The sequence below is a fragment of the Pimephales promelas genome, chromosome 1, assembly GCF_988280905.1.
Source record: "Pimephales promelas chromosome 1, fPimPro1.hap1.1, whole genome shotgun sequence".
Classification (NCBI taxonomy): domain Eukaryota; kingdom Metazoa; phylum Chordata; class Actinopteri; order Cypriniformes; family Leuciscidae; genus Pimephales; species Pimephales promelas.
In genome coordinates, this window is record NC_142769.1 from 35,455,667 (window position 1) to 35,470,838 (window position 15,172).

The 15,172-nt window shown below is 38.0% G+C and overlaps 1 protein-coding gene across 2 annotated transcripts in view; it reads left to right on the forward strand.

Annotated features, from left to right (window-relative positions):
- The first annotated feature begins 377 nt into the window (after nucleotides 1–377).
- Nucleotides 378–15,172, forward strand: part of cilp (cartilage intermediate layer protein, nucleotide pyrophosphohydrolase) — a 40,116-nt gene continuing 25,321 nt past the window's right edge. The window contains exons 1-7 of one of the 2 annotated variants that reach the window (XM_089129547.1): nucleotides 378–570; nucleotides 3,211–3,365; nucleotides 4,676–4,738; nucleotides 4,839–5,108; nucleotides 5,418–5,591; nucleotides 5,706–6,020; nucleotides 6,522–6,630. In XM_089129547.1, the coding sequence (XP_088985673.1) occupies nucleotides 3,299–3,365; nucleotides 4,676–4,738; nucleotides 4,839–5,108; nucleotides 5,418–5,591; nucleotides 5,706–6,020; nucleotides 6,522–6,630 (998 nt within the window). In that variant the 5' untranslated portion in view covers nucleotides 378–570; nucleotides 3,211–3,298. Of the gene's footprint in view, nucleotides 571–2,279; nucleotides 2,374–3,210; nucleotides 3,366–4,675; nucleotides 4,739–4,838; nucleotides 5,109–5,417; nucleotides 5,592–5,705; nucleotides 6,021–6,521; nucleotides 6,631–15,172 lie in introns of those variants that run through there. The other variant, XM_039666876.2, reaches the window with a different exon arrangement.

The window sequence follows — 15,172 nt, forward strand, 5'->3', positions numbered from 1 at the left end:
CTGCTCAATTAGAGAGAAATAAGTTGTTTGAAGTGCAGCAGTCCCCTTTAAATGGCCTCATAAAGAAACCTCACAGAGGATTACAGTGCAGTACAGTTATTAAACTGCTGCTAATGAGAAGAACTGTACTGTACAGTTCTGAATAAACAAATTTATTACGTGTTGAGTAAACAAATTGCATGATTTTGTTTTCACATAAACATGCATTACCATGATATTCTTTGTACTATATTGTAGTGCAGTACATGGTAATCTTTCAGTGCCATTGTATTGACATCTTAAGGACATCTTCTCAAAGTTATAGTAAGTGATGAAAGAGGAGGAAAAGAATGTGTGTGTGTAAATTGTGTGTTTGAGGGTTGATTGTGGTTGTGCTCTTTATAGGGAACAACAAGAACCTCTAACCCTAAAATTCATAACAGTCTCTTCATTGTTACTGAATTTACATTTATGGTATATCAGCTGGGACACTAACTTATTCCTGTTTTTATTCTCTTAATGACCTCACACTCTTACAAACTGCCTCAACACAGGACGTCCATGTGTTCGTTAGTGTCCAGAAAACCTAAGGTAAGATTTTATTAGTGCCGACTACTTTTCCATTCATGCATGCTGGGCCTAAACATTGCCTGTGAAAAAGGAACTGTCAACCGCATGCCTCTGTTTGCATTTAGCCATTATGTATCAGGAAGTTGAAAATGGATTTCAGCCATTTCTATGTTCTGATCTGTTTCACAACCGGGCTCTGGTTTTGAATATTAACCTGCTTGTGATTATCTGTAGCTGAATCACAGCCATCACCACCATAAAACAGCACTAACACTATTGCTCAAGTGAAATGTCTTAATAGTAATGGAAAGATTCTTGAGACATAGAAAAATAAAAGACTGCAAATCAGGGACTAGTGATTGCTCGGGCATCTTGCTCTTAACATGAGACAAGGTAATGAAGGTCATTTGAATTCCAGAGATACGAGTATACAGAGACATTCATTATAAAGTTGATTAACATATTTTTAGAATATGCTCTGGCCCAGAACATCTGGTGTTTCGTAATTCGAACAATTAAGCCAGCATGGCAATGGCATCACAAACATTCATACGTCCCATTATACCCTATAGATAATGAAGAGGGTTATTTAAAAAAAAAACAATGACCTTTGGTTTTTGAAACCGTTAAAGTTAAAATGGCTTTATGTTATGAGACTAAAGTCCCATGAAAAAAAAAAACTGTCTGTGCGACTGACTTAAAATGACTGTCCATTTTTTGAATTGCTTTGAATTGTTATCGTGTACATATGGAAGTATTTGCGTATGAAGAAAGTAAATTAGGCATTTGAAGCTGATCCTCGAGAAGCAGTTATTAAATATTGAATTTCAACAGGGCCAATGGACTGAAACTAATGTTGTAAACCATACAAACTTGTCCATTGCTCTGTTTAAAGTTGATTTAATATTAAAGTCAGATTTAATTTTAGTAGGTGAGATGAATGTGAGATCGTAAAAGACCTTGATGCAAGAAGTAACACTTTCTTTTACCTAAAGCAAGACCCGATGTTTTCCATATTGCTATATTGTAGGCATACTTTGCTCTGACTTCCCATTGACCCAGGGTCTGTTATTTCTTACAGTTCTCAATCAGACAGTTTTATGTTCTGCTGATATGGTGGATTTGTTCTGCAGAATCTGACATCATGACTGAAAAGCCACAGTGTATTGCTGTTGGCTCTTTAGTGTTACAAATCACTCATATTGTTTATCAACACATTCAGAGCGACAGATGGGAAAGAACATGCTAATGTGTTTGAGATAGAGTCACATAATGGCTTTCATGTGTTTGAAATGCATGGTTGTCATTCTTGAATGGCTTTCTTGTGAATGTTGCATTACTAAACATACTCTCAGTATAGAAATTATCTCACCACTGTGCTGACACAACTGTGAATCATTATGGGGAAACAACACCGTGTGTTTGTGTTTGTCACTGTGTACTTACAACCATATCTGAATACTTTGTCACAGGATAATTCTTTTGCGACTAAAAAAACCTTCTATCTATAAATCTATCAAATAGAGATTCTTTCATTTCTTTAAGAATAATGTTCCAGGATAACCCTGACTGTGAAGTCCAGCCCTTTCCTCGACTGTACAGGAGCAATAGATAGTGCTAGCCTGGACCCATTATGTTATTTCATGGCAGATAGCCGAATCGCTCAGGGCTGAGCTATATAAATACTCAACTCAGACCTGGACTTCTCATTCACTCTCTCTCTCTCCTTCTCACTCCAACTATTTAGCAACTGCTCTGTAAATACATCACAGAAACAAGTAGGAGTACAAGAGCTTTCCATTTCACAGAAAAACATTTGCTTTGGTAATGTATCATTTTTTTTATTTATTTTTTAGATTTTCAGCTTTCTTTTCTGTAACCACATTTTGAAGATTTGGATTCAGACACTAATGCTTTCTAAATTGTTTACAGCGGAAAGTAATTTCCTTACTGTTGTAGATTTTTTCTTTTTATTATTTGTGGATGTTTGAGGAAACAAAATATCTTTTCAGTCATGAATTTGGATGTTGTTGCTAATGTTTTTTTGTATGCACAAATGATTGTATCTGCATATCAGTTACAAAAGCTGTCACAAGTTAGCTTTTATACACCTTTGAGTGTATAGTCTGATTTTGACATCAAAACAAAATGTTGCATTTTGAAGTATATGCTACTATTAAAGTAGTCTTTTTATGTGTAGTCTTTTATAACAAATTCAAATAAGGAGAGAAACTGTTAAAACCGACTGCATTTTGTTTTCCCATACACAAATTGTTCTATGTGCATATGGAATGAGTAGTTAGGTCTTGAGTTTTCTGGCAGGATGTAAAAACAGTTGTGCATTCCCTTGACACACAGTGATGGCTCTCACAGATGTGATATTTGAGATCAGCTAAAGTACGTTAAGCTCTTTCTCTGCAGCTTGTCTTTGTTTTACCAGGAGTATTCATGCTGTCTAAATTCTTTTGGTTGTTTATGTAAAATGGAAAGTTTTTCAGTACACTAATTTGATCATTTTTCTTGGTCCGTTTGAATCTGGAAAGGATGAAATGAGTTCATAATCAGCTAAAAAAAAGACATGAGAGTTTCCTGAAGTGAAAATACTGTGGTCCATTTCTTTATGTGCAATTTACTAATGGTCTTCATATCTGATTGGCATAGGATCTGTGTCTGGACTATTCTTGTCTTGAAGAAGCTGTGTGTGAGAGGGTCTACACCAGAGGTCAGAGGTCATTAACAGGGAGCCAGGATGAGCTGTCTCCCAGCATGGACCTTTCTTCTGTTTCTGTTGGAAATTACAGGCACTTTTTCTCAAGGTTTGGTTTGGCAAAACTCCTGTGAACGTCATTTGAATCAGCACATTTCACACTTAATTGCTAATGCAAGTTATTGTTAATGCAGTCATCTGGCACGTTATTGCTTATGGCAGAAGCTGAAAGATTTCACCAGAATATTGACAGCTGGCTCTTAGAAACATGACTCTTCCAATACCCCAACCCCCAAAACTCTCTTCAACAAACTCATTACTGCAAGAAAAGGCAACATTGTTCTGGTGTCCCGCATAACCAGAAGCCGAGGTGTTTTGCGAGCAGCGGCAGAAAGACACCTGCTAGCAATTGGTTCTACTCTGTGTGTGAACCACTAGCGGAAATCTCTGTTGTAATCTGCATGTCAGGATAGAGAAAAGGGCTCTCAAATACACTGAAAGCGGGAAAATCCCAGGAAAACAAAAGAAGTAAAATGTCACTTCCATAGTTGGCTCATAACAATAAGCCTTAAATAATCTACAATATGTTTTATTTTCTTTACCACATCAAAAGTAAGTTAAGCCTTAACTTAAAGTAAGTTAAGATTTACAAGATTGCTCACTACTGCACTATGTTGGCTTGTTTGTATGTGTCATCTAATCCAGGAGATTGGTTACTTCTTGAAAGCTTAAAATACACTCCAAATCTTCCTTATGCTCTGGTGTAAGTTTTGGGATTAAGTCAAAAAGTTCAGTTTTATTATCCAAATCAGTCATTTCCATGTCATACAGCTTGGAATAAAAATCAACAACAAATGTACTCATTTCAGATGGATCATGAAGTAAGTCACCGCTATCATTCCTCAAACACAGCATTTGTTTCTCTTGACACACTTTTCGTTCTAAATTAAAAAAGAATGTTGGTCCATCAATATCTCTAATATGAGAAAAACGAGCTCTGACAAGAGCTCCCTTTACTTTTTCATGTAATAAATTTTCTAATTGTAGTTTTTTTCACATATAACATTTTGTAATTGATTCTCATGTCTTTCCAACATTTTGTTTTTGTTTTGTTTTTCAAGAATCTCACTTTCAAGTTCTTTAATCATATTTTCCATTCTTTTTGAGGAATAACAAATATACTGTTGGCAGAAAACTTTAATTTGAGTTTTTCCAACTTCCCACCACTGCCATGTCTGCCAAAATAAATTAAAATTTGCACACACACACAAAAAAAAGTAAAGCCCATGGACTGCATCATAGAGTTAATATAACACATTTTTTTTTCTTAACTTTAGCTGTCTTCTAATTAATTAGCGAGGTAAAACTGAGATACTGTGCTAAGATTTCAAGAAATAAAGCTTTTGTTTCCTTTATTAGTGACATGGAGAAACATCATGGGGACATCATGGAGACCAAACCCAGCGGTGTACCATAATGAAGGTAGGTGTATATGTTTCTAACAATATATAGCCAATGAAATATTCAAAAAGGTGCTCCAAATGGATGTTTAAATCCATAAAAATGTAATCATTTTCCTCAGATAATTACGAGTGGACCACATGGTTCAATGTAGATCACCCCGGAGGAAAAGGAGACTATGAGAAGCTGAATGCCATTCGTTTTTATTATCGAGCGCGTGTGTGTGATGTTCCTCGAGCTCTAGAGGCTCGCACTACCGAATGGATCCCAGCTCGCAGCACTGGGGAAAGAGTACATGCTGATCCGGTTGTAGGCTTCTGGTGTGTCAATGATGAACAGCCTGTTGGGAAGAACTGCTCAAACTATGCTGTACGCTTCCTTTGTCCTAGCAGTAAGTAAATGCGTCTCTAAAAGCCAAATGATGTTTCAAGCTACTATTCCCTGCTTTAAATGGAATAATGCTTCTAACAATCATTATAGATATATACTGTAATGTTCAAAGTCTTATTGTGCACATTTTCTCTGCTAGTAATGGTGAGCAGATTACGTATTCAAATTAAATATGGAAAAGATGGATGATGTTGCTGCAAAAATTAATTTTTCAGAAATCTATTGTTTTGAGTTTACTGAGTTAACATTACAGTTTTTGTAAGGTGATTTCACCTTACAAAAAATTTACATTATCCCTCTCTTCATTCAGACATTGTTTCAGATAATGAAGAACTATGGGGTCCATGGTCAGACTGGAGTGTGTGTCCAGCCCAATGCAATCAGATGGCCACACAGCATCGCTCTAGAAGCTGCAAATCTAGTTCTAAACAATGCAGTGGCCAAACGGTCGAGGCCAGGTCATGCCAAGGGCCACCTTGCCCACGTAATGCATTTACTCAGTTTCCTAAAGATTAAAAATGATAACTTTCTTGGCATTTAGAATCTTTAAATCTTTATTGCCGTTCCTTCAAAATCACTTTCCCCTTTTCTTCCTTAGGCTGTGATCTGCAGTGCATGATGGGCAAAGTAAACAATGAGTGTGATGGTTGCATGTGCCAGGATCATACAGTTTTAGGATCAGTCCGTAGTGCGGGGGGTCTCCCAGCACCTGGAGCTGCCATTCTCCGTACTGGATCCAGGCCTAAACTACTCACCGTTACTGATCACAATGGGCACTTTCGGGTCCCTGGAATTTGCCCTGATGGCAACAGTACTCTGATGATCAAGTTGAATAATCATGCTCCACAACAAGTCACTGTGCCACCAAGCACCGATCGCACATCCGTCCTACTTTTGAAGCTGGAGAGAGCAAGTAATGATTGTTTTAATGACCTTAAATGCATTTAACCTATTCTGTATTAGAATTAGAATACTACCTAAATTTTGACGATGCAAGTTATAATTTTTATTAAATGTTTTAAAAGTTTTATTTTATACATTTTTCCCCCACTAAAACAATTTATCTTTATTCAAGCTAAAAAAAAAAATAAAAAAAACAAGCTATAAGTAAGCAGCTATTATGTAGCTCCATAAATTCAAAAAACACAAAGTGTGTGCTGGAAAACAATAGAACATTACTGATTGGTTTGTAGTTTAACACATTTGTACTAATGCTTTCAAGATGATCACAATTCCTTTTTGCTATTTAGACAAAACCTCATCCATGTTAGCTAGCTATATAACATATTGGTGAAAATTCTGCAGAATTTGCAACAATGTAGAATACGTAACAGAAACCAATAATTTAAGTTCATCAAAAAAATGGGTGTACAAGATGTGACAACATGTAACTCAATATTTCTGTGTTCCTCAGAAAAACTGTATGTGCTGAAAAACCCTGAGAACAAGGCCAGAAGGGAAGGTCAGACAGCTGCCTTCTGTTGTAAGGTTGATGGGACACCTGAACCAAACCAGTATGAATGGTAATATTATGCTTTCAGATATGAATTGATGTTCACTATAGAATTTCAGCAAAACACAAGGAAACCATGTTGCTTTTTAGATGGCATTAAATGAAAAAGTAGAGAATCACAAAAAGCATCTAGTATCTAAAGTCAAAGCCCTTGTGTTTTATGTTCCTTCAAAAGAATGGGACATGTGTAAATGAAGACAGTTTAAACAAACCAGGTTAACATGAAGTTATTTCCAGTGGTGGAATGTAACGAAGTACAAATACTTTGTTACTTTACTTAAGTACATTTTTCACGTATCTTTACTTTACTTAAGTAGAATAAATAGCGCACACTTTTTACTTTTACTTTGTTACATTTTGCAGCAATTATAATACTTTCTACTCCACTACATTTCTACAACTTCTGTTACATTTTCATTACATTTTCTGATCAGTTTTTCCCCTGCCAAAACGTAATCTGGCCGTCCGTCCGTTGCACCTTTGTCTCACCAGTGACGTTTGGTTGCCATAGAGCCTCCATTTTTGCACTCAGGTCTAAGTCCCATGGCCCTCATTCAGAATCCAGAGATTCAAGAAGATTAGAGAAACTTATTTTTTCACACACACACACACAAAAAAAAAAAAAAAAACGACAGGGGTAACACTGTCGTTTTTTTTTTTTTTTGGTCGAAATTTTGAGTTTCTCTGATCTTCTTGAAACTCTGGATTCTGATAGAGGGACATGGGACTTAGACCTGAGTGCAAAAATGGAGGCTCTAGACCCTTACAGAGCTGAGATATTGAGATACCACGTAGCATTTATGCCATTATAAATATCTCAATATCTCAGCTCTGGAAGGGTCTAGAGCCTCCATTTTTGCACTCAGGTCAAAGTCCCATGGCCCTCTATCAGAATCCAGAGTTTTGAGAAGATTGGAGAAACTTAATTTTTCGCCCGAAAACGAAAAAAAAAAAACGAAAGGGGTAACACTGTCATTTTTTTTTCGGGTCGAAATTTTGAATTTCGATATCTCAGCTCTGGAAGGGTCTAGAGCCTCCATTTTTGCACTCAGGTCAAAGTCTCGTGGCCCTCTATCAGAATCCAGAGTTTTGAGATGATTGGAGAAACTTAATTTTTCGCCCGAAAACGGAAAAAAAACGAAAGGGGTAACACTGTCATTTTTTTTTCGGGTCGAAATTTTTAATTTCGATATCTCAGCTCTGGAAGGGTCTAGAGCCTCCATTTTTGCACTCAGGTCAAAGTCTCGTGGTCCTCTATCAGAATCCAGAGTTTTGAGAAGATTGGAGAAACTTAATTTTTCACCCGAAAACGAAAAAAACGAAAGGGGTAACACTGTCGTTTTTTTTTTCGGGTCGAAATTTTGAATTTTGATATCTCAGCTCTGGAAGGGTCTAGAGCCTCCATTTTTTGCACTCAGGTCAAAGTCTCGTGGTCCTCTATCAGAATCCAGAGTTTTGAGAAGATTGGAGAAACGTAATTTTTCGCCCGAAAAAAAAAAAACGAAAGGGGTACCACTGTCGTTTTTTTTCGGGTCGAATTTTTGAGTTTAGATATCTCAGCTCTGGAAGGGTCTAGAGCCTCCATTTTTGCACTCAGGTCAAAGTCTCGTGGCCCTCTATCAGAATCCAGAGTTTTGAGAAGATTGGAGAAACTTAATTTTTCGTCCGAAAAAAAAAAAAACGAAAGGGGTAACACTGTCATTTTTTTTTCGGGTCGAAATGTAGAATTTCGATATCTCAGCTCTGGAAGGGTCTAGAGCCTCCATTTTTGCACTCAGGTCAAAGTCTCGTGGCCCTCTATCAGAATCCAGAGTTTTGAGACGATTGGAGAAACTTAATTTTTCGCCCGAAAACGAAAAAGACGAAAGGGGTAACACTGTCGGGTTTTTTTTCGGGTCGAAATTTTGAGTTTCGATATCTCGGCTCTGGAAGGGTCTAGAGCCCCCATTTTTGCACTCAGGTTTAAGTCTCATGGCCCTCTATCAGAATCCAGAGTTTTGAGAAGATTGGAGAAACTAAATTTTTCGCCCGAAAAAAACAAAAAAAACAAAAGGGGTACCACTGTGGGGTTTTTTTTCGGGTCGAAATTTTGAGTTTTGATATCTCAGCTCTGGAAGGGTCTAGAGCCTCCATTTTTGCACTCAGGTCAAAGTCTCGTGGCCCTCTATCAGAATCCATAGTTTTGAGAAGATTGGAGAAACTTAATTTTTCCCCCGAAAACAAAAAAAAAACGAAAGGGGTAACACTGTCATTTTTTTTTCGGGTCGAAATTTTGAATTTTTTGATATCTCAGCTCTGGAAGGGTCTAGAGCCTCCATTTTTGCACTCAGGTCAAAGTCTCGTGGCCCTCTATCAGAATCCAGAGTTTTGAGAAGATTGGAGAAACTTAATTTTTCGCCCGAAAACGAAAAAAAACGAAAGGGGTAACACTGTCGTTTTTTTTTCGGGTCGAAATTTTTAATTTCGATATCTCAGCTCTGGAAGGGTCTAGAGCCTCCATTTTTGAACTCAGGTCAAAGTTTCGTGGCCCTCTATCAGAATCCAGAGTTTTGAGAAGATTGGAGAAACTTAATTTTTCGCCCAAAAACAAAAAAAAAACGAAAGGGGTAACACTGTCGTTTTTTTTTCGGGTTGAAATTTTGAGTTTCGATATCTCAGCTCTGGAAGGGTCTAGAGCCTCCATTTTTGCACTCAGGTCAAAGTTTCGTGGCCCTCTATCAGAATCCAGAGTTTTGAGAAGATTGGAGAAACTTAATTTTTCGCCCGAAAACGAAAAAAACGAAAGGGGTAACACTGTCGTTTTTTTTCGGGTCGAAATTTTAAATTTTGATATCTCAGCTCTGGAAGGGTCTAGAGCCTCCATTTTTGCACTCAGGTCAAAGTTTCGTGGCCCTCTATCAGAATCCAGAGTTTTGAGAAGATTGGAGAAACTTAATTTTTCACCCGAAAACGAAAAAAAACGAAAGGGGTAACACTGTCGTTTTTTTTTTTCGGGTCGAAATTTTGAATTTTGATATCTCAGCTCTGGAAGGGTCTAGAGCCTCCATTTTTGCACTCAGGTCAAAGTTTCATGGCCCTCTATCAGAATCCAGACTTTTGAGAAGATTGGAGAAACTTAATTTTTCGCACAAAAACGAAAAAAACGAAAGGGGTAACACTGTCTTTTTTTTTTTTCGGGTTGAAATTTTGAGTTTCGATATCTCAGCTCTGGAAGGGTCTAGAGCCTCCATTTTTGCACTCAGGTCAAAGTTTCGTGGCCCTCTATCAGAATCCAGAGTTTTGAGAAGATTGGAGAAACTTAATTTTTCGCCCAAAAACGAAAAAAAACGAAAGGGGTAACACTGTCGTTTTTTTTTTCGGGTTGAAATTTTGAGTTTCGATATCTCAGCTCTGGAAGGGTCTAGAGCCTCCATTTTTGCACTCAGGTCAAAGTTTCGTGGCCCTCTATCAGAATCCAGAGTTTTGAGAAGATTGGAGAAACTTAATTTTTCGCCCAAAAACGAAAAAAACGAAAGGGGTAACACTGTCGTTTTTTTTTTCGGGTTGAAATTTTGAGTTTCGATATCTCAGCTCTGGAAGGGTCTAGAGCCTCCATTTTTGCACTCAGGTCAAAGTTTCGTGGCCCTCTATCAGAATCCAGAGTTTTGAGAAGATTGGAGAAACTTAATTTTTCGCCCGAAAATGAAAAAAAAACGAAAGGGGTAACACTGTCGTTTTTTTTTTTCGGGTCAAAATTTTGAGTTTCGATATCTCAGCTCTGGAAGGGTCTAGAGCCTCCATTTTTGCACTCAGGTCAAAGTTTCATGGCCCTCTATCAGAATCCAGAGTTTTGAGAAGATTGAAGAAACTTAATTTTTCGCCCAAAAACGAAAAAAAAAGGAAGGGGTAACACTGTCGTTTTTTTTTTCGGGTTGAAATTTTGAGTTTCGATATCTCAGCTCTGGAAGGGTCTAGAGCCTCCATTTTTGCACTCAGGTCAAAGTTTTGTGGCCCTCTATCAGAATCCAGAGTTTTGAGAAGATTGGAGAAACTTAATTTTTCGCCCAAAAACAAAAAAAACGAAAGGGGTAACACTGTCGTTTTTTTTTTTCGGGTCAAAATTTTGAGTTTCGATATCTCAGCACTGGAAGGGTCTAGAGCCTCCATTTTTGCACTCAGGTCAAAGTTTCATGGCACTCTATCAGAATCCAGAGTTTTGAGAAGATTGAAGAAACTTAATTTTTCACCCAAAAACGAAAAAAAAAGGAAGGGGTAACACTGTCGTTTTTTTTTCGGGTTGAAATTTTGAGTTTCGATATCTCAGCTCTGGAAGGGTCTAGAGCCTCCATTTTTGCACTCAGGTCAAAGTTTCGTGGCCCTCTATCAGAATCCAGAGTTTTGAGAAGATTGGAGAAACTTAATTTTTCGCCCGAAAACGAAAAAAAACGAAAGGGGTAACACTGTCGTTTTTTTTGGGGTCGAAATTTTGAATTTTGATATCTCAGCTCTGGAAGGGTCTAGAGCCTCCATTTTTGCACTCAGGTCAAAGTTTTGTGGCCCTCTATCAGAATCCAGAGTTTTGAGAAAATTGTAGAAACTTAATTTTTCGCCCGAAAACGAAAAAAACGAAAGGGGTAACACTGTCGTTTTTGTTCGGGTTGAAATTTTGAGTTTCGATATCTCAGCTCTGGAAGGGTCTAGAGCCTCCATTTTTGCACTCAGGTCAAAGTTTCGTGGCCCTCTATCAGAATCCAGAGTTTTGAGAAGATTGGAGAAACTTAATTTTTCGCCCGAAAATGAAAAAAAACGAAAGGGGTAACACTGTCGTTTTTTTTCGGGTTGAAATTTTGAGTTTCGATATCTCAGCTCTGGAAGGGTCTAGAGCCTCCATTTTTGCACTCAGGTCAAAGTTTCGTGGCCCTCTATCAGAATCCAGAGTTTTGAGAAGATTGGAGAAACTTAATTTTTCGCCCGAAAACGAAAAAAAACGAAAGGGGTAACACTGTCGTTTTTTTTGGGGGTCGAAATTTTGAATTTTGATATCTCAGCTCTGGAAGGGTCTAGAGCCTCCATTTTTGCACTCAGGTCAAAGTTTTGTGGCCCTCTATCAGAATCCAGAGTTTTGAGAAGATTGGAGAAACTTAATTTTTCGCCCAAAAACAAAAAAAACGAAAGGGGTAACACTGTCGTTTTTTTTTCGGGTCGAAATTTTGAGTTTCGATATCTCAGCTCTGGAAGGGTCTAGAGCCTCCATTTTTGCACTCAGGTCAAAGTTTCGTGGCCCTCTATCAGAATCCAGAGTTTTGAGAAGATTGGAGAAACTTAATTTTTCACCCAAAAACGAAAAAAAACCACTGTCGTTTTTTTTCGGGTTGAAATTTTTAGTTTTGATATCTCAGCTCTGGAAGGGTCTAGAGCCTCCATTTTTGCTCTCAGGTCAAAGTTTCGTGGCCCTCTATCAGAATCCAGAGTTTTGAGAAGATTGGAGAAACTTAATTTTTCGCCCAAAAACAAAAAAAACGAAAGGGGTAACACTGTCGTTTTTTTTTTCGGGTTGAAATTTTGAGTTTCGATATCTCAGCTCTGGAAGGGTCTAGAGCCTCCATTTTTGCACTCAGGTCAAAGTTTTGTGGCCCTCTATCAGAATCCAGAGTTTTGAGAAGATTGGAGAAACTTAATTTTTCGCCCGAAAACGAAAAAAAACGAAAGGGGTAACACTGTTGTTGTTTTTTTTGGGTCGAAATTTTGAATTTTGAAATCTCAGCTCTGGAAGGGTCTAGAGCCTCCATTTTTGCACTCAGGTCAAAGTTTCGTGGCCCTCTATCAGAATCCAGAGTTTTGAGAAGATTGGAGAAACTTAATTTTTCGCCCAAAAACGAAAAAAACGAAAGGGGTAACACTGTCGTTTTTTTTTTCGGGTTGAAATTTTGAGTTTCGATATCTCAGCTCTGGAAGGGTCTAGAGCCTCCATTTTTGCACTCAGGTCAAAGTTTTGTGGCCCTCTATCAGAATCCAGAGTTTTGAGAAGATTGGAGAAACTTAATTTTTCGCCCAAAAACAAAAAAAACGAAAGGGGTAACACTGTCGTTTTTTTTTCGGGTTGAAATTTTGAGTTTCTATATCTTAGCTCTGGAAGGGTCTAGAGCCTCCATTTTTGCACTCAGGTCAAAGTTTCGTGGCCCTCTATCAGAATCCAGAGTTTTGAGAAGATTGGAGAAACTTAATTTTTCGCCCAAAAACGAAAAAAACGAAAGGGGTAACACTGTCGTTTTTTTTTCGGGTTGAAATTTTGAGTTTCGATATCTCAGCTCTGGAAGGGTCTAGAGCCTCCATTTTTGCACTCAGGTCAAAGTTTTGTGGCCCTCTATCAGAATCCAGAGTTTTGAGAAGATTGGAGAAACTTAATTTTTCGCCCAAAAACAAAAAAAACGAAAGGGGTAACACTGTCGTTTTTTTTTCGGGTTGAAATTTTGAGTTTCGATATCTCAGCTCTGGAAGGGTCTAGAGCCTCCATTTTTGCACTCAGGTCAAAGTTTCATGGCCCTCTATCAGAATCCAGAGTTTTGAGAAGATTGGAGAAACTTAATTTTTCGCCCAAAAACGAAAAAAACGAAAGGGGTAACACTGTCGTTTTTTTTTCGGGTTGAAATTTTGAGTTTCGATATCTCAGCTCTGGAAGGGTCTAGAGCCTCCATTTTTGCACTCAGGTCAAAGTTTTGTGGCCCTCTATCAGAATCCAGAGTTTTGAGAAGATTGGAGAAACTTAATTTTTCGCCCAAAAACAAAAAAAAAACGAAAGGGGTAACACTGTCGTTTTTTTTTCGGGTTGAAATTTTGAGTTTCGATATCTCAGCTCTGGAAGGGTCTAGAGCCTCCATTTTTGCACTCAGGTCAAAGTTTCGTGGCCCTCTATCAGAATCCAGAGTTTTGAGAAGATTGGAGAAACTTAATTTTTCGCCCGAAAACGAAAAAAAACGAAAGGGGTAACACTGTCGTTTTTTTTTTTGGGTCGAAATTTTGAATTTTGATATCTCAGCTCTGGAAGGGTCTAGAGCCTCCATTTTTGCACTCAGGTCAAAGTTTCGTGGCCCTCTATCAGAATCCAGAGTTTTGAGAAGATTGGAGAAACTTAATTTTTCGCCCAAAAACGAAAAAAACGAAAGGGGTAACACTGTCGTTTTTTTTTTCGGGTCGAAATTTTGAGTTTCGATATCTCAGCTCTGGAAGGGTCTAGAGCCTCCATTTTTGCACTCAGGTCAAAGTTTCGTGGCCCTCTATCAGAATCCAGAGTTTTGAGAAGATTGGAGAAACTTAATTTTTCGCCCGAAAATGAAAAAAAACAAAAGGGGTAACACTGTCGTTTTTTTTTTTCGGGTCAAAATTTTGAGTTTCGATATCTCAGCTCTGGAAGGGTCTAGAGCCTCCATTTTTGCACTCAGGTCAAAGTTTCATGGCCCTCTATCAGAATCCAGAGTTTTGAGAAGATTGAAGAAACTTAATTTTTCGCCCAAAAACGAAAAAAAAAGGAAGGGGTAACACTGTCGTTTTTTTTTTCGGGTTGAAATTTTTAGTTTCGATATCTCAGCTCTGGAAGGGTCTAGAGCCTCCATTTTTGCACTCAGGTCAAAGTTTTGTGGCCCTCTATCAGAATCCAGAGTTTTGAGAAGATTGGAGAAACTTAATTTTTCGCCCAAAAACAAAAAAAACGAAAGGGGTAACACTGTCGTTTTTTTTTTTCGGGTCAAAATTTTGAGTTTCGATATCTCAGCACTGGAAGGGTCTAGAGCCTCCATTTTTGCACTCAGGTCAAAGTTTCATGGCACTCTATCAGAATCCAGAGTTTTGAGAAGATTGAAGAAACTTAATTTTTCACCCAAAAACGAAAAAAAAAGGAAGGGGTAACACTGTCGTTTTTTTTTCGGGTTGAAATTTTGAGTTTCGATATCTCAGCTCTGGAAGGGTCTAGAGCCTCCATTTTTGCACTCAGGTCAAAGTTTCGTGGCCCTCTATCAGAATCCAGAGTTTTGAGAAGATTGGAGAAACTTAATTTTTCGCCCGAAAACGAAAAAAAACGAAAGGGGTAACACTGTCGTTTTTTTTTTGGGTCGAAATTTTGAATTTTGATATCTCAGCTCTGGAAGGGTCTAGAGCCTCCATTTTTGCACTCAGGTCAAAGTTTCGTGGCCCTCTATCAGAATCCAGAGTTTTGAGAAGATTGGAGAAACTTAATTTTTCGCCCAAAAACGAAAAAAACGAAAGGGGTAACACTGTCGTTTTTTTTTCGGGTTGAAATTTTGAGTTTCGATATCTCAGCTCTGGAAGGGTCTAGAGCCTCCATTTTTGCACTCAGGTCAAAGTTTTGTGGCCCTCTATCAGAATCCAGAGTTTTGAGAAGATTGGAGAAACTTAATTTTTCGCCCAAAAACAAAAAAAACGAAAGGGGTAACACTGTCGTTTTTTTTTCGGGTTGAAATTTTGAGTTTCGATATCTCAGCTCTGGAAGGGTCTAGAGCCTCCATTTTTGCACTCAGGTCAAAGTTTCGTGGCCCTCTATCAGAATCCAGAGTTTTGAG